Source organism: Vipera berus, assembly GCF_964194415.1.
Source record: "Vipera berus genome assembly, chromosome: 8".
Lineage (NCBI taxonomy): Eukaryota > Metazoa > Chordata > Lepidosauria > Squamata > Viperidae > Vipera > Vipera berus.
The window spans coordinates 11,149,595-11,172,033 of record NC_138211.1 but is presented as its reverse complement, the minus strand read 5'-3'; the positions used below and the strand labels follow the sequence as shown (position 1 = coordinate 11,172,033).

The window sequence follows — 22,439 nt, the reverse complement described above, 5'->3', positions numbered from 1 at the left end:
ACCTTCCCACCGCAGTGGTCCCTATTTTTCTACTTGCATTTTTACGTGTTTTCGAACTGCTAGGTTGGCAGAAGCTGGGACGAGTAACAGGTGCTCACTCTGTTACGCAGCACTCGGGATTCGACCCGCCAAACTGCCGACGTTCTGATCGACAAGCTCAGCATCCTAACCCACTGAGCCACCGCGTCCCCTAATAAGCACTTACCTCAGGGTAAACGTGTGTACAATTACACCGTAAAATAACATTTAAATAATGAATTATGCAGAAGCACTTAACAATGAGAACCTCAAAGACAATAAGCAAGGGAAAAACATGGGTGATTCAGTTGCTAAATGTCTGCCTTCAGACGCGTGTTTGTTACAAGATAGCAGTGGCACTTAGGCTTATATACCACTTCGTAGTCCTTTACAGCCCCCTCTAAGCGGTTTACAGAGTCAGTATATTGCTCCCAACAATCTGGCTCCTCATTTTACCGACCTCAGAAGGATGGAAAGCTGAGTCAACCTTGAGCCGGTCAGGATTGAACTCCTGGCAGTGAGCAGTGAGTTAGCCTGCAATACTGCATTCTAACCACTGCGCCACCATGGCTTTTTAATGAGGAGGACCAGTTCTGAGAAAATGGCTCAATAAGGTCAATTCCTCGTTAAGTTACTCCTAGTTTTAGTACTACAAAGGAATAGTATTTTGTTGATAATGCTACCTCTTCCTCCTGGAAACATTAAGGCACCCGCATCCTATACCTGAGTGCATATGTCCTATAGTTGCCGTTGCTGATGTGTATGGGGAGCCTGACTTCCCCCGTGGAGGGAGCAGCTCGCAATAAAAGGATTAGCCTTCCACCTTTGCAAGCCTGGACTATGTTCTGCGAAAGAACAGCTTTTTCTACTTGCTTGTCTTCATTTTCCCTTTTGGCCTGGCTTTGCACACGTCTACTTTAAAAGGGTTACTATACTGGACAGATGTATTCCTTTCTCTTCTCTGCTAAAAGAAACACAAGTCACTCCCAGACAACCTGACCCATTCCTTCTTTATGAATAATCCCTGGATATTTTGTAGAACCTGTGGACTTGCTAAGGTAATAAAGGCTAGTAGCAGTCTATAAATTAGAAATTGGAAAGGGCGATGTTTTCCTTTGTACTGCATTGCTGTTTGTATTCTAATCTGCTGCTGTAACCCAGAAAGGACTATTAAGGGATGAATCACCTTGCTAATTCATTTTTCTCTGCTTCTTTCCAGGTTTCGGTGGACATCGGCAGTAGTTCAATCCATGTGTCGCTGGTGGAGGGACGTGGGCGCCAAGTGCTGATGGAAGGCGCCCTTACTCACAAGATCAACACAGAGACCTCTGTCTGGAGTCTAGAACCCGGGAAATGTATTCTAGTAAGGATTACCTCATCATTTCCTTTCAGGAAATATTATGTATATGCAATCTTGTGTCTGCACGTGTACATACCCTGCAGGTACTCCTCAACGTAGGACAACAATTGGGATTGGAATTTCCATCATAAGTCGTTGCAATTGTAGTTTGAGTCAGACCTGATTTTGCTCCCATTTTACGATGCTTGTCAAGCGAGTCCATTGTCATTAAGCAAATGCCATGGTTGTAAGTGTGTGGACTCATTCTTATGAATGGGCAAGGGACAAAAAAAAAACGGTCGCAAATTGCAATCATGCTACTGCAGATCACCACAGCCAGTTATAAATACAAGCTGGTTGCCAAGCGCCCAAAAAGAAGCTGAAATGAAATTTGAACACGAGCGTAAGAAGATCATTTCCTTTGTGTTCCCTCAAAAAAAGACAACCTGCCTCTGATGCTGGAGGCAAGACAGCAATACCAACAGCATTTAGACTTATAAACTGCTTCACAGTGCTTTACAGCCCTCTCTAAGCAGTTTACAAAGTCAACATCTTGCCTCCAACAACCTGGGTCCTCATTTTACCAACCTCGGAAGGATGGAAGCCTGAGTCAACCTTGAAGCAGTCAGGATTGAACTGGCTGTAGTCACAGTTAGCCTGCAGTACTGCATTTAACCACTGCGCCACCACATATGATGATATAACCATAAGGATGATGCAACAGTCATAAGTTTGAGGACCTCATAAGACCCGGCTTTTTTCAGCAGTGTCATAACTTTAAACAAATCACCAAATGAATGGTCATGTCAAGGACTAGAGTATATTATTATTATTGATCATTGCACAGTCAGCCAGATGTTCAGACTGGATTTGGCATTTTTGTCTACCTATCGAGTCCTTACAAGGACCTGGGATAGGCAGATATGGATGTTTGATGGTATTACAGATATCGTCGCAGGATGGAAGCAGTTCCTAGTAAGGCCGCCTTTTGCAATTGACTAATGGCAAATTTGTCAATGCCCATGGTGTTCAAGTGGTGCTCCAGTTGTTTTGGGATTGCACCCAAGGCGCCTATTACTATTGGTACTACCCTTGCTTGCCTTTGCCACAGTCTTTTTATTTCTATTTGTAGGTCTTTGTGTTTTGTTATCTTCTCCAGTTCTTTCTCGTCTATCCTGCTGTCTCCAGGCACTGCCACATCCACTATCCAGACTTTTTTGTCTTTCTTATCGACAGGTGTTAAGTCCGGGGTGTTATGTTGCAGGTGCTTGTCTGTTTGAATTCTGAAGTCCCAGAGCAGTATATTATTATATACTATAATATACTATACTATACTGTAATATACTACATACTATAATATACTATATACTGTATAGTATAGTATAGTATAGTATAGTATAGTATAGTATAGTATAGTATAGTATAGTATGTGTGTAATATACTAGCATTTATTATTATTATTATTAAAAACAATTGCTTTTAGGTTAATATGATGGACATACATTCTTTTTGAAGAGCACAGCGAAGGGATTGCTAATTTTTGGTGCAAAAACATGCAGGTGTGACTGCATATATAACTCCACAGTTTTGCTTTTGATGTTTGATGTTCTTTGCTATGAGGCTTTTCCATGCGCTCTGTCATAAAGACACTAACCAGACCTGAAAACCTATCCTTTAACAGAAGTGCTTCATCTTGAGGTTTCAGATCATGTTCTTCCTTTTACTTTAAAAGACTGATATAGTCTTTTAACTCCTGCTTCTTATATCATTTTTTTTTATTACTGGTCTGTTTCTCCTTCCCTTTCTTTTCTCTAAGGCCCTGTAGCTCTTCAAATGGCCTCGGGCTTCTCTGTCCCTCATCCTTACTCTTCTGTTGATGGCTGAATAGAAAATGGGAGCCGGGCAGGGCCCTGCATTCACTCTGGAATCCTTGGTGGGGTTATAAAATAATAGGGAATCTTTAGATGTCTGAAAGAGGTGGAGGATGGAAAAATTAACTCTTTCCAAGTGCAAAAATGTCTCTGCTTGGATATACAGGTAGTTCTCAAGTTTGGGCCAGAGTTCAGCCCAAACTTTTTATGTTGCTAAGTGAGAAATTTATTAAGTGAGCTTGGCCCAATTTTATGACTCTTCTTGCCTCATTTGTTAAGTGAATCACTGCCGTTCTTAAATTAGGAACACAGTTGTTAAGTGAATCTGGTTTCCCCATTGACTTTGCTTCTCAGAAGGTGGCAAAAGCTGATCATGTGACCCAGGGACATGGCACTGTCATAAACTTGAGTCAGCTGTCAAGCATCCGAATGTAAATCACCTGATCATGGGGATGCTGCAACTGTCATAGGTGTGAAAAATAGTCAAAGGTCACTTTTTCCAGTGTTGTAGCTTCGAATGGTCCCTAAGTGAGCTGTTGTAAGTCAAGGACTACATGTAGTTCAGGAGTAGGCAACCTTGGCTCTTTTATGACTCATGGACTTCGACTCCCAGAGTTCCTGAGCCAGCCATGCTGAGGGGAAAGGGAGAGGTTTCTAAGCTGAGCCATGGTGGCTCAGGAATTCTGGGAGTCGAAGTCCACGAATCATAAAAGAGCGAAGGTTGCCTACCCCTGGCCTAGGCCACTTTATGACTTGTGGACTTCAACTCCCAGAATTCCTGAGCCAGCCATGCTGAGGGAAAAGGGAGAGGTTTCCAAGCTGAGCCATGCTGGCTCAGGAATTCTGGGAGTTGAAGTCCACGAGTCATAAAAAGAGCCAAGGTTGCCTACCCCTGATGTAGTTTATTAGAAGCATAGGGAGTTGCCGTATCCTAAGTCAAACCCAATCCTCTAAGTCAGAGGTGCCAAGAAGTAACTGGTGGTTTCCTCATGGCAAAGCCTTAAGCCAAGGGCAGTGTGGATATGCTTTGTTGAGTAATACAAAGACAGCATACTATCCCTAATCAAATGGGTGCATGTAAAATTTGCTTTAGAAAAATTTATGTACAGGGAAGAATTAGGAGAAAGTGAAACACAACTAAACCAATAGTTTAGTTAAAATAAAATAAGTTAGATTAACTATTTGGTTCAGTTTCACACCCTTAATTTGAGTAGAGGTTGAGAGAGATGATTTGGGGCATTGAATTCAACGGATAAGGTTCTCTCAGACAGAAGGATTTGAAGGAGTGGGCATAAGGATTTGTGGCATTGTGAAAGTTGTTTTGGGAGAAAGTTTGAGAGAGAGGAAAGTTGCTGCTGCTTTGCATTTGGGCTCATCGCATCTTGCTTTAGATTTGGGTTGCATGATAGGTTGAGCTAAGACTGTTTGAGCTTTTCGGTCTCCAGATATTAGGATAGGAGTCAGGGATGATTGCAGAATGAAACTGTTCCACCCACAGCATCTCTTTTGCTCCTTTTTTTATGGTTTGGTTGCATAGACAGCCCAACGTTTAGAGTAGATTTGGCATTTTTTTCAGCTATCAAGTCTTTCCCTGAGATAGGCAGACTCTGTTTAATAATATTAAAGGTATTGTCACAGGATGTAAGCTGTTCCAAATAAAGCTGCCTTTTGTAATTGACTGGTAGTGATTTTGTCAATGCCGGTGGTGTTCATGGTGCTCCGAATGCTTTGGGATTGCAATCCAGGCACTATTATTATTTGTACTACCTTTGCTTTCTTTGGTCACAGTTGTTCTATTTTGGATTTTGTCATTTTCTCCAGTTCTTCCTCTTCCCTTCTGCTGTCTCCCAAGTATTGCAATGTCTACTGTTCAGACTTTTTTTTTGTCTTTCTTACTGCAAACAAGGGTATAAGCCTCAGCCATCTCTGCATGGGGCTGTGACCTCAGTTGGATTGCTAAAGATGGACCAACAAACTGGCCAATCAACTTTAGGTTCAGCATGTTCTAAAAGTACACCCTTGAGAGTTCTGGCATGCTCTGTTATTTCTTATACATACCGTTCACTGCTGCAAATTTTGCTGGAGGTGAAAGCTTTCATGCTGTACTGTATTAATAAATTTAGATTTAATCAGCAATAGTTGGTGCTGAAGGCAGGTTCTGCAGCAATTTTAATCTGCTGTCGTGAGTTCTAGTGTGGCTGTGGGTGTGATAAGCCTTGCCTAACTCTGGCACTTGATTTCTTACCCTCCTCGTATGAGGTTCTTCAGTGTGATAAAAACGCTATGGAGACCTCATTACAGACTTGGCCTGCTTTTACTTGCGTGTTTCTAGATCAAATTTGCTCAGCCTTCAGAATGAGCTCAGCTAGCATGGACTAGGCTACAGGTGCTAATTTATGTCAGAAAAGGGAAAATAATATTCCTGGCCAATTACTTTTGAAAGTCTCTTTGTAATGCAAAGTAAGTTTATTGAAGTCTTTAAAATCTTGTCCTTTAAACTTATTTTCAGATATAGGCACTGAAAGGTTTGCTTCAATGAAACGAATGGATTTTAGCAAAGCATTGTAGAAGGATGAGGGGATCTCCTACCCTGCAGAAGGATTTCATCAGTTATATGTAGCAATGCATTATCCAAGTGATATTTTCCAGTGACGGTACCTATATATTATTGGTAGCTGCCCGAGCATCCTTGTGATCTGCTGGTAGCATTATAGTCTGCTAGTGAACATGTGCTTGCCATGTATTTAGATGAAGCTTCGTGGAAAATAGGTAAACTATTCAGACTTTGGGCTTATGAAATTTGCAATTCATGATCGGGCAATTCCTAAAACTAATTGCCATAGCTGCTTTAAAGAGGCAGTTTGGTCTAGTGCAGGGGTAGGCAACCTTGGCTGTCTTATGACTCGTGGACTTCAACTCCCAGAATTCCTGAGCGCTCTCTCTCTCTCTCTCTCTCTCTCTCTCTCTCTCTCTCTCTCTCTCTCTCTCTCTCTCTCTCTCTCTCTCTCTCTCTCTCTCTCTCTCTGTTGGATATGTTCACTGCCTTGAGTTGTTGGTAAAACTAATGGAGGTGGGATATAAATAAATAAAAATAAGAAAAGTAATTCCTTTTTTCCCCATTGTAAAGCTGTCCTGGTGCAGCTCTCGGATACAGTGAAAACCCTTATGTGGAAGGAAGTGTTAATACAAATCTCGGGAGGAAATTATACTTCGGAATTCTTCAATACTGTTCTTCAAAGTCAACCATTTGAAAGAGTGATATTACCCTTGTCTCTGGTTCCCATGTACGTCCCCAAACTCCCAGCCTTGCCGGTAATATTTCTCTGTGTGACCCTTCTCCATTACCCTAGTTAGTGTGTCGGAGAACAGGACGGAAATAGATCCACGGGATCTGTTTTTAGTAACCCGTTCTGGGTGATGGGCTGAAGCATTTTTGCTTCTGCGTTTACTAACTCACAGTAGCAAGCGGCTTGGCTTCTTTCACTCAAACGCTCCGTTGTTGCCTTTGGGTGGACAATTCTAACACGTTTTTGGAGAGAATCTGGGGTGAGAATGCTCGTCATACTCATAATCACCAGGGACTGAATGAATAATTGATTTTTAGTGGAAAAGATAAGGCTGGAATCTTTCCAAGCAAGTTGCCTTGGAAATTCATCAACAGTGCGTGTCACATTACATGTCTTCTTTAGGAAATTGTCTCATGCTTACTCTATGTCTGCTTCAAAGGAGTCGATTTGACAGGATGATTATGGGCAGGGTTCGTGGACAAAAGCGTTACGTGCAGTTTTTGCGGGGAATTCAGAAGCACACAGTTGAGAAATTGTCTACAGAGCCTTTTGGTTGACGCTGGGCTGGTTCACTTGTAATCTTGGCATTGTGCACAAGCCATCCCCGACTTAACCACAGTTTGTTTAGTGACCATTACAACAGCATTGAGAAAAGTGGCTTATGACCATTTTTCACACGACTGTTGCAGCCTCCCCACAACCCTGTGCTCAAAATTCAGACGCTGGGCAACTGGCTCACATTTATGACGGTTGCACTGTCCCAGGGTCACGCGATCTCCCTTTTGCAACTCCCTGACAAGCAAAATCAATAGGGGAAGCCAGATTCACTTAACAACCGTGTTACTAGCTTAACTGCAGTGATTTCTTGTAGCAGCAAGAAAGGTCGTAAAATGGGGCAAAACGCACGTAACAAGTGTCTCGCTTAACAACAGAAATGTTGGGCTCAATTGTGGTTGTAAGTCAAGGACTCCCTGTATTCTTCCTCCTGGGTTTTGCAAGCTCCAATTCAGTTGAATTCTTCCTCCCCTGCAATCCATAGTTTGGTTTGCAAGAGTGGTGTGTGTGTGTGTGTGTATGTGTGTGTGTTGGACTGCTTGCAACAGCAAATAATGACATGCACTACAGAGGAGAAAACAACCCAATGCTCACATTCAGAGCAGAGGCCCCCAACCTTTGGGGCACCAGGGACCTGGCTCCGCGGAGAAAGGTTTTCCCACGAACCGCAGGGTGTCTGGTTTTTGTGTGCTGCCTCCATCCCACGGATGGGGCTTTGCTTGTTTGTGCGGACCGGTTGCTGGCATGCTGCAGCCCGGTACCGGTCCACAGACGGGGTTGGGGACCCCTGCATTAGCAATATTGAATGATCAAAGATGTCAGAGTTCCCGGGGGGGGGCTGGGAGAGGGGAGGCAAAAAAGGAAAAATTTAGCATTCGATCAGAACTGAGCCTTATGCAAATGTTGAGCCGAACCCTGCAAAATTCAAAGAAGTGTGTCGATTAAAAAAATGTTTGGGTCTGTTTGGTTTGGGAAGGGCTGATTAAATCAGTTGTTTTACAAGTCTTCATCCATTTTGAATTAGAAGTCTAAATTGAATATTAGCTAGTTGGTGGAGGCCAACTCCAGGTCCCTTCTATTAAACGTTGTTACTTTCCTCCCCTCCCCTCCCTTCCTCTCTCCCTCCATCCCTCTCTCTCTCTTTCCCTCTCTCCTTCCCTCCCTCCATCTCTCTCTCTCTCTCTTTCCCTCTTTCCCTCCCTCCCTCCATCTCTCTCTCCCCCCCCTCTCTCTCTCTCTCTCTCTCTCTCTCTCTCTCTCTCTCACACACACACACACACACACACACACACAAGATATGGATGGCACCCACTCTTCTGTGTCTGATTTCAGGCCTGGGGTTAATGTGCTCGAGAGGCACCTGTTTGTGGTGGGCTGTCTTGTTTTGTGTGATGTTTTTAACTGTTTTGATCATACATTGGATGTTGTGAGTTAGCCGGATTGTCCTGGTGTGTGGGCAGCCTAAATAAATAAAATATAAACAAAGCAACCTACACGTCTGCACCTGCAGAAGAAGAATACCTTTTTAAACATTTAAAACTGAGTTTTTGAGCAATTCTTCAGAGGAGAAGCAGTTAGCCAGATCTAAGGGTGCAAGAAAATGGAAGAGCTTGCAAAAACCCCAAGCTTGCTTATTACCTAGTGCCAAACTGCACAATTGCCATCTTGTGCTGCAGATGGGATGATGTATTATTTGATTGGAATGGTAATAATACCAGCCTGATTATTTTTTTTCCCCACAGTGTGGCATTGCCAACTTCTGCTGAAAGTTTTTATTTTCTTCCTTCCATTCAATCATGTCCGATTCTCAGAGACTGCCTGGACAAGTTTGCTTGTCAGAGTTTTTTCAGAAAGTTTTTCATTGCCTCCTTCCTAGGGCTGAGAGAAAGTGACTGGCCCAAGGTCACCCAGCTGGCTTTGTGCCTAAGGCAGAACTAGAACTCAGGGTCTCCTGGTGCCTTAATCACTGCATTCAACTGGCTTTTCTTGACAATTACCCCAGCGTTATCAGTTATTGTGCACTTTAACGTAGCACAGTACTTAAACAAAATGATCCGGTTGAGATCTGCATATGTGGGACTGATTGGGGTAGATTGCAAGGGCGACTCCGAAATATAATGTTATCATATTTATCTATATCTTAAATTATTGTACATTATTACAGTTTCATTTTAGATTGTATTTATTACTATTTCATCTTAAATTGTATTTTATTTTAATTCCATTTTAAATTGTATTTTATTTTCATTCCATTTTAAATTGTATTTTATCAAATTCCATTTTAAATTGCCTTTAACAAATTTTAGTAACAATTTGTTGCTGGAACTTTGCACTTTGATATGGCCCAAGGGCTAATCAATAATCAATAAAGACTTAAAAGTTATTGTGCACTTTAATAAATAATAATGATAATGATAATAATAATGATAAGAAAGTTGGAAGGGACCTTGGAGGTCATCTAGTCCAACCCCCTGCTCAGGCAGGAAACCCTCTACCATTTCAGACAAATGGCTGTCCAGTCTCTTCTTAAAAACTTCCAGTGTTGGAGCATTCACAACTTCTGGAGGCAAGTTGTTCCATTGATTAATTGTTCTAACTGTCAGGAAGTTTCTCCTTAGTTCTAGGTTGCTTCTCTCTTTGGTCAGTTTTCATCCATTGCTTCTTGTCCTGCCCTCAGGTGCTTTGGAGAATAGCTTGACTCCCTCTTCTTTGGGGCAGCCCCTGAGATGTTGGAACACTGCTATCATGTCCCCCTCGTCCTTCTCTTCATTAACTAGACTCTAAACAAGTCTGAAACTATTGCGTGTGCCGTGGTGGCGCAGTGGTTAGAATGCAGAGTTGCAGGCTAACTCTGCCCAGGAGCAGGAGTTTGATCCTGACTTGCCTCCCATCCTTCCGAGGTCGAAAAAATAAGGACTCAGCTTGTTGAGGGGCAACATGCCGACTGCTTAGAGAGGGCTGTAAAGCACTGTGAAGCGGTATATAAGTCTAAGTGCTATTGCTTTTGCTACTGTAAGTTGTTTTTTGTTGTTGTTGTTTTTTGCATAAAGGAGAGTAGAGCCAAGGCTCTTTTGCGGTATTTTTTTTTTCATTCTACGTAGCAGAACTGACTTGCAGACGTTCAGTGTGATTGTGTATAAATCAAGTGAATACTTAGTGAAAGGTATTGTGACAACTCATGTTTGATGAGACAGATAGCCTTTCTTTGCTTGTGTGGAATTTGAATTTTGGAAGAAAAACAAACAAACAATATTGCTGTACCAAATTCAGTAGAACAGAGCATTGTTTCCGAATGAGCTATATGTTTTTGAAGTCATGAGGAGCTATTGCCTACAAGGAGAGGAGGGTGAAGCCATTAGGGCAGGGGTCTTCAAACTTGGCCCTTTTAGGACTCATGGACTTCAACTCCCAGAATTCCTCAGCCAGCGTGCCTGGCTGAGGAATTCTGGGAGTTGAAGTCCATGAGTCGTAAAAGGGCTGAGTTTGAAGACCCCTGCTATAAATCCTTCCCTGCAAAAATTGCACTCACTGGATGTTTAAGAAAAAGTGGGCAAGGGTGCAGCAGGCTTAAAGCCAATTGAGAAGAGGCAAGCTATGAACAATTATCATAATGAGGGAATGCAGACCTAACACACCAGAGAATAGGGAACCGTGTTCTGAAGTGCAACTGATTTCTTGAATTTCTAGTAGTCTTCAATGATAAATCCTGTATTTTCTTTATTGTAGGTGCTCCAGAAATTGCCATTAATTTCTGGAAAGTACCTATTTCCCTGGCCGTGTTTCTGCCTCGCACGATAGATATATTTGAGAACCTCATTTTTATTTTTATTTTCACTTTATTTATAGGCCACCAGTGGGTTGAACTCTCATGATATATTAAGCTATAAATTGTGGTTTATTAACCACAGTGGCTGAATTCATACATGCCTAGCTTTGTAAAATGGTGCATTCCCCTTCTCTTTTTGACAGCTGAAAGTCTTCAGTTGCTTTAGCCTTTTTACCGATTCGATTTTTGATGAAACTGCTACAGGTTTAAGAAAGCTGTTTCACAATCCCAGGCTGTAACGGCTGCAGTACCCAAGGACCTCCTCCTCTTTGGTTGTCACTAGCTGCTTCAGTCCCAGCTAATGTTGCTTCTGTCTTTTCCTAGATTAACCTCAGCAAAGTAGGTGAATACTGGTGGAGTGCCATTTTGGAAGGCGAAGAACAGATTGACATCGATAAAATCAATAAGGAGCGTTCTATGGCCACGGTGGATGAAGAAGAACATGCAGTGCTGGACAGACTGTCTTTTGATTATCATCAGAAGCTTCAAGGCAAGCCCCAGAGCCATGAAATGGTACGTTTCATAAAAGTCCAATGTCCTATGTTAAAGTGGAAAAACAATTTAACGGTTTGCTAATTGTTCCTTGTTGCTATTGGAGATGGTTCTTTTTTAAAAAAAAAATTGCTTAATATTGGGACTTACCATTCTAAGTTGGGCTTTTAGCTGAACTGCTAAATAAAATTAATGTTTGGTGGTGGTCTTCCTTAAAGGGCTATTAGAGGCTAAACTCAGTTGCCAGCTGTTTATGTGAACTACCAGGATGTATTTAGTTTTCTCCCTGCAGACTAGCTAAATTCATCAACCAAACGAGACCTTCTGTAAGAACTAAACATCTTTTCATCTTGGTTAATGAAAAAAAATGAAAACCACTATTTTAAAAATCAACCGCCCGTAAATCCAAGAACACTCCCGAACATAGCCTACAGATGGTGACACCATAAACCAGGGGTGTCAAACTGCCAGCCCATGGGCTGGATGCGACACGCGGAAGCCGCGCCCACCTCAGCGCCGGCAAGGGGGAAAAACTCGCGACACGTCACAATACGTCACGTGACGCAGCGAGTTTGACACCCCAACCGTAAACCAAAATCTCATTGACATTATATACCGAAAGTAACAATCTTCTCTTGTACCTTCATCCTAAACCATGATTTATTGTGATGGGAATAAACTTTACGTCTCTTCCTTGCTCCTTTACACTGTGCTCTTCCTGGTATAGCTGCAAATTCATACCCGTTTTGGTTTCCATTAGATGGGACTTGCTTTATTGGTCAATCTGTACTACTGCGCTATTCAGCTCGTAGATATGCTTGATCAAACTGCTGCCATCAACTATTAAGAGTAATCACAGTTTAGGAAGGGGGAGGAATACCTTGTCTATGCACTTTCTCAACTTCCACTTCCACAATTCCCAACTATCATGATCAAAACCATCTTCAAGGTATAACTCCATTTTAGTTGAAAATTTGGGAAATTCAGTCCCCAACATCTGGAAAGTTCCAGGTAAGGAAAGTTGCACTAAACTGTTGAAAATGCTTAAGCACCCCACCAGATCGAAGGCTGAACTAACGGGTTGGTAGGGGTATTCATGGCTCTTGCCCCATCAGAATAAAAATGGGGGCTGACCTCGGCCCGAATTGATTTGGTTTCCTCAAATGTTTTAAATGTCAGTCTGCCATCCCTTGAAAAATGCCCGACCCAGGCATATTTAAACCAGGCCTGTCCAGTCTAAGACCTGTAGATTTCAATGCCTAGAATTCTACACTGGCTTGGGAAATTCTGGAAACTTGAGGTCCACAAGTCTTAAAAGTTGCCCAGATTGGACAGCTCTGCCCGGCTTAAACTGTGGGCCACCCTTGCAAGGGTAAGTTCGCCTCCTGAGCTTTCGTATCACATCATGTCTCTGCCCTGTTTTCAGAAAGTCCACGAGATGCTGAAGAAGGGCTGGGACGCCGAAGGGTCTCCGTTCCGAGGGCAGAAGTTCGACCCCTCCATGTTCAACATCTCTCCAGGGAACATGCATTTTTGACGGTAGCAGCAAGTGAGGAGGAGGAGAACATTGTGGCCTTCATCCTTGGCACGAGAGTGCTTCCCCCGTGCCCCCCCCCCCGACATTACTGCCAGACTCTCGCATCCGGCACCGGAAGGGTCTCCTGTTGTCCCTGCTTGTTCTTTGGGGCTTGTTTGTAAAATGACAAGATGGTTAAAAATGGTTGGCATGTGTGGGCTTGCTTTTGGGGAGGGGGCAGAGAGGGAATTGAAGTGCGAACGTGGGTGTAAGTCCTTCCCTCCAGCGCCAGGTTGGTGCTTTGGATATTTATGTGGGGGAAGCCTAGCAAAAGCAGCATTACGTACTGTGTCGCCACGGCAACCTGCAGCTGCTGGTAGCATTTCCTCGTCTCCTTAATGGATTCATTTGTTGCTTGAGGGTGGGGGGGAGAGAAGAAAAGAGGTTGGTTGAAGGTATTCCTCCTCCCCTTTTCAGAAATAGATGCAGCCGGGTGAAATGGTGACAGCTTCTCTCTGGCTTCCTTGAAACCGCCCCCCCCCTCTGTGTGTGTGTGTGTGTGTGTGTGTGTGTGTGTGCCTGTCTGTTTGTCTGTCTCCCTGCTCTGCAGCTTTTAGGGAACCCGAGCTCCGGGTGCTGGGCAGCGGACAAGTCCGGGCAATCTGCAATCAGTGTCATTTGAGCGGGATCTAAATTGTTGGGTTTGGGTCCTCGAGACCCAAGGAGTGGGAGGGGAACGTTGGAGGATCGGGCACGTCCGTGGAAAGGAGCCCGCCCACAAGGGGACACTTGCACCAACGTTTCTATGAGGGTCTAAGGAAGCCTGGCCAACAGATAACCCAGTACAAGAACGGGCACACTTGAGGCTCTTCATGCTGTGGTTTTCGTTTTGTTTGTGATTCAGAGATCACAGAATCTCAGAAAACCTGCAGCTCCCTCCCTCCCTCTCCCTCTCTTTACCCCCTCTCTCCCCCCCCACCCCAAATGCTCTAGCCAGGAAGCTTTCTGAGCTCATGGCCCCATTTTCCTCACTTCTCCACCTATAATTATATGAAGTGCATAATTGTATTTTACACATTTCTGGGATTTTGATCAACAGGGAGATGGGGGCAATCAGGACCATCTGGCAGAGGTTTTAAGAGCCCTTTTTTGTACAGAGCGGTCCCAACAGAATTAGTCTCCCTCCACCCAGCTGCTATTTGCCCCAGAAAGAAAACTGCTATTAAGGTCAATAGTAATTTTCCTCCTAGAGCAGAGCAATTTCCATATGTATGTATGCATGTGGCCATTGTGATTATCTTCTTTATAACTTTTTTTAAAAAATAATAATATCAAACAAGGAAAAGTCACCCTCTTGTAGCTGGCTAGATCCTTTTAGGGACCTTTTAAACTAGCCCCCTGCTTATGCCATTACATAAGAACCCTGTACCGTGTAAGTAATGAGAAATAGCTATACACACAAAGGAAATAAAGAGATGGTACATTTCCATTGGTCCATTTATAACAAAAGCCCCAACCCCGTGAAAATATTAAAAACACATTTCAAGTGAGTTGAATCTCTAAACAGGCTGCTCGGAAACTAAAATAGCCGTCTTGTCCATCCTGAAGGAGGGGGGGGGTGTCCACGGATAGAACGCATGCTGTTTGCGGGGCTCAGTTTCCCCAAGAGAATTACAACTCTGACAACGAAGTCCAGATGACAAGTGCAGAGTCTAATTTCACAGGGAATGTGTCCATCCAGAAAGTGTTCCACCCTGTGACAGCTGGGCACAGAATTGACAAAAAGATTGGCGTTTTCAGAATGGGATCTTTCCATCTTCCAGCAAGCTGAAAGACAACCAGAAGAAGAGAGAAAAAGAGAACGAGGATGTCATTCATCTAAGGAGGCAGAAAGCAGCACACACTGCTTTTCAAAGGATATGGATGGAGGGAACTTGGGTTGACTTGGAAACGTGTTGTTACCTGTATCATTTTAGACTATGACTGAGTGAAATACCGAACTGCACAAAACATCCCACAAGACCGGCTTAAGAGACAAAATGCATTCACTAGGCTTATCTCTGCGTGTAGGTTGGTTAACGAGCCTTCTGTGGTTTGAATCTCCAAGCTTAGCATGACCTGCAATGGTAGGATTCTAGTGAGAAATGGGAGAACATAGCCATGGTTTATTTTTAGTGTGTTGACAGCGCCATTCCTGAATTTCTCCTAGCAGATGAAGCCAGGGTCGTCTTGTTGGCTATATGGGAGAGACAATGAACGGTTGAATCAACTCTTAGACCTCATAGGAACGTGCAAATGTTGAATCACCCTGCGGTATAAGTGGAGAGAATATTGGTCCTTGGATTGCTCCAATTTTCGCCATGGAGGGAAGTACCTCATCCCTTTTTGGAGAAAACATAGTTAACTGCTTCCCATTACATAAGGCCTTACGGAGTGTGAGCTTTGGGAAGTGACCTAGGCAAGACCTTAGCAATCCACTCCCAAGAGACAGAGAGCGCTGGCCGTGGGGGCAAGGCCGAGCACAAAGAACCGTTGCCTTGGCAGAAAGCAGCCATTCTGCCGGGTGCATATTCCTTGCCCTCGAGGCAGCAGCTGCCGTGCCATAAAAGCAACGATTGAAGCAGGCAGACGTTCAGCTGTGATGCGATGGGCAGGGCTGGAATCCCAGTGCCACACGTGCAAAGCGGAGGCTCCTTTGATGTGGGCCTGCCTTTGCTTCAGAAGATGGTGGCCTCAGCTGCCACTGGAAAGAGATAGTACATTTTGTTCGGTCATGGCCGTTCCTCTACAGTCCAATTTCTGAGGAAAGGACAGTGGTATGTTGGTTGTAGAAAGTAAGCCTGGGGAATCTTGCACTCTGGATTTTAAAATAGGTTTTCTCCTGCAAGAAATGAGCTTTTAACATTATAGCCCTTCTCTGGCTAACGGGGTAGGCCCCTACTCGTGTATTCCATCAATTATGTCCCATGGCCCTTGTGGGTTTCCTGGATGCACAGGTGGATGCCCATGTCCCAAACAGCACCTAGTGTTCGGCCGGCTTCCTTTAAGCCATTAGTCTCTAATACAGTAAAATTAACAGTACGCTTGTTATTCTAGTGCCTATTTTTTTTTCCTTAAAGGAAAAGAGTAAAGAGTTGAGGGCTCAACTGCCAGTAAGTACTTCTCTGTTTTACATAATTTATTATTTCTAAAGCACCTAAAATCAACCACGGAGCGGCTTTGAGGTTTGTCTAAAGTGCTGTGGGTGGTTCCTAGGCACACATTATTCTGAAGAACTTCACAAGGCCTGCTACTGATTAGTATTTTGTCCCCTGTCCACCCACACATTTCATTGTTGAACAAGGCCCTGGATCTTAGAAATAACGTTTGTGGGCATTTCTGAGTTTTGAGTTTCTGTAGAAATGCAGAACTACTGGTTCCAGCGTGTTTGAGGGTGACTCTCTTTAACAAGTCTGAAGTAGGATAATTCAAAAAGGGGGGGCGGTTCTCTGCAGGAGAAATGCATCCTCCTCCTTCTAGAAATAAAAGCTCCTGGGTTCAGTTCACTAAACAAAGTGATCCAGCAGTTTGGTTAAATTTCCAGCTAAGAAAAACAAAAACAAAAACCAGGAATTAGCAGGGTTGATCATTTTGGTGAGTCTGTATAATGGCTGTTCACAGAACGTCAATTATCAACCCTTTTCCCAAGAATAGCTTATCACCATATAGATTTGTAGCAGTACGTTTTTGGCAAAATAGGGACAGGAAAGGACATGCTAACAAAACTCAGTGGTAATGTCAACTTGATTTTAGTCCTCCAAGTATTCCGGCAAGGAGATAATATGTCCCACAGAATATCTTCTGCCCAAATAATGCACAATTATTGAATCAGAAGTAGGGTGGGGAAGCGGGAAGAATCGAAGCTATGCCACAAAAGCGGAACCTTTGGAGAAATGTGATTTTATTTTTTAATATATCTAATCTTCAACCCGACTACAGCTATCGCACAGAGCCAGGTCACTCGGCCCTCCGTTGATTTGAGATGGCACTGAACTCTGGCCTAGCTAGGCGAAGATACCCCTCCAGGATATTTAGTTTCTAGAAGAAATGCCTCTGCTTATTCTGCACCCATTCTGTTTTGAATGGACAGGCTTGCTTTCTCTTCTCATCAAATCAACAGAGGGACATCCAGACCAAGCCTGTGCAGTGTCTCTTTCCAGCTTCCTACAGCCCTCTAGTTCTCCATGGTAGCCTTGGATAAGTTCAGTTCTACTCTCTCAGTGGAAAAGGAAGAAGGGTTTTTAAGCACTTAACAAACACACCGTGCAAAACTGCCACAAATTTTGTATGCTTGGAAGAAGGCTTATTTCTGGTTTTGCTTTTTTTTTTGTTTGTTTGTTTTTACTTCTCCTCCTTGCATGGAAAATGGGTGATGTTTCTGGCTATTGTGGAGGGTACATTTTGACTGGCCCTTCTGAGAACTGTGGGGCTGCTATGGCCCTCCAAGACTTAGGAAAAGGGATACGGTGCTTCAGGCATCCAGTAAGTAGCATGTGCTCTTCATCTATCTGCTTGCAATAAAAAGGTTTTGTTTCTTTTTGCAAGGAATCGCGTGTCAGAAACTTAATTCAAAAGAAACTTTCTTTTATTCTCTCTCCCTCCCCCCTCTTTCTCTCTCTCTCTCTCTCTCTCCTCTCTCTCTCCTCGTTTCTCATTGTACCACTGCAGAAATATACTGATAGGCCAACGTTAAATTTACTTGACTCATGTTCAAAGAGAACACTTGAACAGAACGCTCCATGATATTGAAAGATGAATTATGATTGAACTGCATCTGTTTTCAAGCACAAGCTATACAGAGTTTTTCATTTATTCAAAATCAGAAGATAAAATTATTTAATATTTTATCAAGCATTCTTCTGTTGAACTTGGTGTTGTCTATTTGGATGATGGCAAGTGGGTACAGTTCAAGAGAACTTGTTTTGTGCACCCTCATTCTTTAATAATTGGAAACATTGAATTATAATTGGGAAATTCTACTTTGTTCCTAGTCTGTGGGATCCAATCCTGCCACGATTAGGCTGTATTAAGATATGTAAACAACCGAGATCTTCAACAAGCATTTATGACAAAACTAAAGTTTTACAAGCCTTATATTATTTATAAGGATGCAGTACATCAAACAATTGCTATTTACTTCTCTCCCTCACCAGCTTTGATGATGGACTTTCATAATCCAATTAAGTATTTCAACAGCTCTATTAGAGGAGCTGTTTTTAAGATGCTGGTAATTATTTTTCACAGTTGTTGATAAAAATTGTGATTGTTTTAACCAAGACCTATCAGACAAAATGCAAAAATAAAAACAAACCAACAATTGCAAAACACAGAACAGCAAAACACAATACTGGAAAGACTTTAAAATATTGGGGGACGGAATTGTTTGACTTTTGTGAATAACATTCCCATTATTACATCAAATTCTCTGGGAAGTGTATTAATGTCATATGTACTTTACAGAGTAATTAGTTTTACTGCCACCTCTTTACAGTCAAAAGTGCTGATAACTTCAAACAGCTTCAACAATACTTCTAACTAAAGTGTCTTATATTGTTGCAAATATTTAGATTCGACCTTCATAACAAGTAAGCCACAGTTCATTTAACCATAGTTTACTGAGGGAAGAAAACTTGACAGGGCTTACCCAACTTACAAATCCATAAGTCCTGGTTTGCAAAGTATATTTATAATTTCAGTTTCTAAGGCTGCCCACTCACTAACGACTGAACAACTCAGGATTAAAAACACTACATTAAAAACATTGAAAATACATTTTGCTTTAAGTCAACATGTGAGCCAGGCTCTTGGTTCATCTCTCAGTTCGGAAGAAGTGTTAGAAATATTAAGAAAGGACAAGTGAGAAAATAAGCGAACACATCCGTTTTGTGTCAAAAGAAATACAGAGAGTTTTTAGAAAAGCTTGCTCTAAGACTATCCCAACAAGCTTGCTTGTCCCCCAAACACTAGGGTTAATTTTGTTGGACATGGGGAGAATGAACTACTCTCTAATGTGGGATTCTAAAAAACATCCAAAATTAATGTCTGTATATACTGGGAGAGAAAAAGATCTGGTTTGAGTGACAGATTATAGTAAGGTATGATTGAACCATGTTTAATAAATAAATAACTGGCAGGGTTTCTATCGTATGCTACCCTTAAAACGTGATTTGAAAAAGTAATCTTGGGTTTTGCCCTAACCAAACCACTGGGCACCCTATGTGAATTGGACCTTGAATTCAAGGGAACGATCCTTCTAAATATCAAAACCTAGATAAGGTGGAAGGAAGCATTCAGTTTGGTTTGGAAAGCAGGTGGGGTGGACAGGTAAGATAGGGTGTCATTTGAAAAGGGGGAAAAATTGTTCCCACAGGTTTTTCTCCCCCACCAAACAAAATGGGATGGATCATTTCTCACATTCAGTCTGTGCTTTGCCACCCTAGCTAGCTTACACCCAACTGTACCGCTGCTTTCTAGAGCCTTACATGATGATAATTCCTTTATGGTTAGAATAAAAATATCTGTTAGCAACATACAGCCCCCACATACGCCCACGGTGCCCATGGCAACAGGCAGACATGGGCAGGCGAAGATGCTGGGGAACTTAGTTTGCACGGGCTCAGAGAGTGCCATCATCTGCTCTGAAGGAATCTAAAACTCAGGAATTCGTTCCTTCCTTCCTGGTTTTTGCTCAGCAGGAAGGATTCAAAGAGAATTGACTCCACTTTCCCACAGAGCGCTCTGTTTGAGCAGTGGGATGGTCCAACTCGCAATTCCCTATTCCCCCTGCCTTAAACCACACGTCATCTTTGAGCATCAACATAAAATGCTTAGCAGAAGTGAGGACCCCTGCTTCTGCCTCTTGTTGCAAGGCCTTTGTCTCTTGGCTTCCTCATGAAATAACTGCAGCAACATGGGATGGGCAGGTAACTGACTGAGACCCAGCTTGGACTCCAAGTGACCGTCTTAGAAAGCAAAACGAAGCAGCAATACTGATCCGCTGGCTACATTTCCACCCTGGCTCTTTGGCTTATTTGAAGGGCATATTGATTTTGTTGTATGAATGAATTGTCCAGAGCTGTCGGCTCTGTAAACACCTTTCAACCGTTTGTTTGTGGTCCAGGTTGTACAGTACTAAAGGAACTTAAGAAGCTGCTTTAGAAGGATCAAGCTATTATTTCAGCTCGGCTAATATTGACCCCTTATCATCAGCAGCTGTCCAGCAGCTGTCAGTGGGGAATGCTTCCATCATCCGATAACTGGTCTGTTGCAGATTGCATTTGGCACCTTCTGTAGCATAATGCTAACGTTCCTTGACTGGATGAGTTCCTGGTCTTGCTGCAGAAACCCATGGGAAAAAGCCGGGGTCTTATTTATGGTTGTACCAATAATCTCTGCCACATGCTGATTTATTTTCTTGGTTTGTTTCAGAGCCTCTTATGCAAATCACTTGAAGAAATGAGCTCCTTCTCAAGGGCAGGGGACATGTCATGGAATCTGAAAAATCTGCTCTTTGCTTGGTGGCATAGAGTAGATCTTAGCTCCGTGACTAATTTCTAGGTCTGGCTCACCCACATGCCGAACCACGATGTGGTCTGTTTGGGTTTGATAACATGCTTTGTGTTGGCAAGTTATCCCGAAGGTGCTTTTTCAAAAGGCAACTGGACTTTTGTTTTTGCTTGAAGACGTTTCGCTTCTCATCCAAGAAGCTTCTTCAGTATTGACCTGGATGACTGAGACGGTTAGCAAGTTATGTGAACCAAGGTTTAAGGGTCAGTAGGGGGGAATCTGCAACTGCTGCCATGACTGGTGAAAGCTGGCTGTTCGGTTCAGTTCATTTGAAGGTAAAACACATGTAAATGTAAGCCTTAAGGTCAGGGTGTCACAGTTAAAAAGCGGAGGGGGGAGTTAAGTAGAGTTCTTGGCTGTGTAAAAATTGCTTCTTTCTGGCTTGCGGTACAGACTGACCTTTACTTATAAAGTGTGGAAGGAATGAGCATGTCTCACTTATCCTCACTTACCTTGAACCCCCTGAGAAATTGTGGGTGCTCCATCACTGGAGATTTTAAAGAAGAGACTAGATATTCACCTGTCTGAGATGGTATAGGTCCTCCTGCTTGAGCAGGGGGCTGGACTAGAAGACCTCCAAGGTCCTTTCCAGATTCTATTCTATTCTATTCTATTCTATTCTATTCTATTCTATTCTATTCTATTCTATTCTATTCTATTCTCCATTCCATATTCTATTCTATTCTATTCTATTCTATTCTATTCTATTCTATTCTATTCTATTCTATTCTATTCTATTCTATTCTATTCTATTCTATTCTATTCTATTCTATTCTATTCTATTCCCTATTCTGTTCCCTATTCTGTTCTATTCTAGGTCATTTTGCTCATATGCATGTCGGTTCTTTTGATCCTATGAAATGAGGTCATTGAACAAGTCACAGAATTCTGAAGTGTGGACTTGTGCTTCAGGTTTGAGTCCGTCAGAAGTGCTGTCATCCAAGGTCTATCATTGTAGGAGCAAGGAATCTTGCTTGATTGCTGAAGCCACTCAGAATGTTAAAAAACATGGTGCACACGTTTTCACACAATGGCTGCCAAACAGTTGCTTTCGAGAAATGATGAAATTGCTCCATGCCACCTGAGGGGCACCCATGGATAGGGTGGGCTTCCATAAAAAAAAAATAAGATGGCACCCGCAACCATCTGATTGAAGCCCTGTCAGTGGTGAATGCCATCTTAATATGTGCATTTAGTCTTCTTATGTTGTGGGGTGGGGTGGGGTGGGGGGGTGGGGGGGTGGACTTCAGTCATCCAACCGGCTTGTTTAACCAGCCCTGCGGCTATGTCTGCCTACAGTCCCGTCTCTAGACAAGGGCAGAAAAGCATATTTTCCCATTTCCACTTACTTAAATCTTTTCATAGACATGTGGGAACATTTCCAAGTGCTGGGATTTAGAAAATAGCCACATGTTCTAAGAGACCTATCAGGTCTCCATGGGCCTGACAAACTCTTGGGAGTAAAAGTGTTGCTGAAGGCACCTGCTTTGCTTTGAAGCAAATCAGCTCCCATGAAATAATATTTTTAGGAAAAGAACATTTTCATTGGGAAATGAACTTTATGGCAACCCTTTCCTTCCTGATCCATATCCTGCCTGTCCCCAAAATGTCTCCTGTTGCCATGAGGTTTTACAATTTCTTCTTGAAGTGTTTCAAGTCTCCTTACACTCTTGTTTTTCTAAAATATTTTTGTACTTCTGTACTTCCATAGAACTTGAAGAATTCCTGCCTACAAGTCATTTTCTTCATTCTGGAGGTGCTTTGACATAACAGAGTCAATCCTCATGGAATTGTTGGGTTGAGTACTGGAGGCTAAAATAAAGTCGGCTAGCTTGTGGGGATGTGCCTTGGGAATCCGCCCAGTGTGGTTAATGTACGGTTCCATGTACCATGTAATTCCAGTGACTTAATAAACCATGTTTCATTTACG

The 22,439-nt window shown here is 42.8% G+C and overlaps 1 protein-coding gene across 4 annotated transcripts in view; it reads left to right on the top strand.

The window, feature by feature from the left end:
- NUDCD3 (NudC domain containing 3) overlaps positions 1–22,439 on the top strand; it is a 55,674-nt gene extending 33,235 nt beyond the window's left edge. The window contains exons 4-8 of one of the 4 annotated variants that reach the window (XR_014027265.1): positions 1,238–1,381; positions 11,221–11,409; positions 12,815–12,927; positions 20,372–20,784; positions 22,221–22,439. Coding sequence is in view for 3 of the 4 variants with exons in the window: in XM_081334032.1 (XP_081190158.1) it covers positions 1,238–1,381; positions 11,221–11,409; positions 12,815–12,925 (444 nt within the window). In the remaining variant the exon portion in view is untranslated. Of the gene's footprint in view, positions 1–1,237; positions 1,382–11,220; positions 11,410–12,814; positions 17,492–17,611; positions 18,296–20,371; positions 20,785–22,220 lie in introns of those variants that run through there. The other 3 variants (XM_081334032.1, XM_081334033.1, XM_081334031.1) reach the window with 3 other exon arrangements.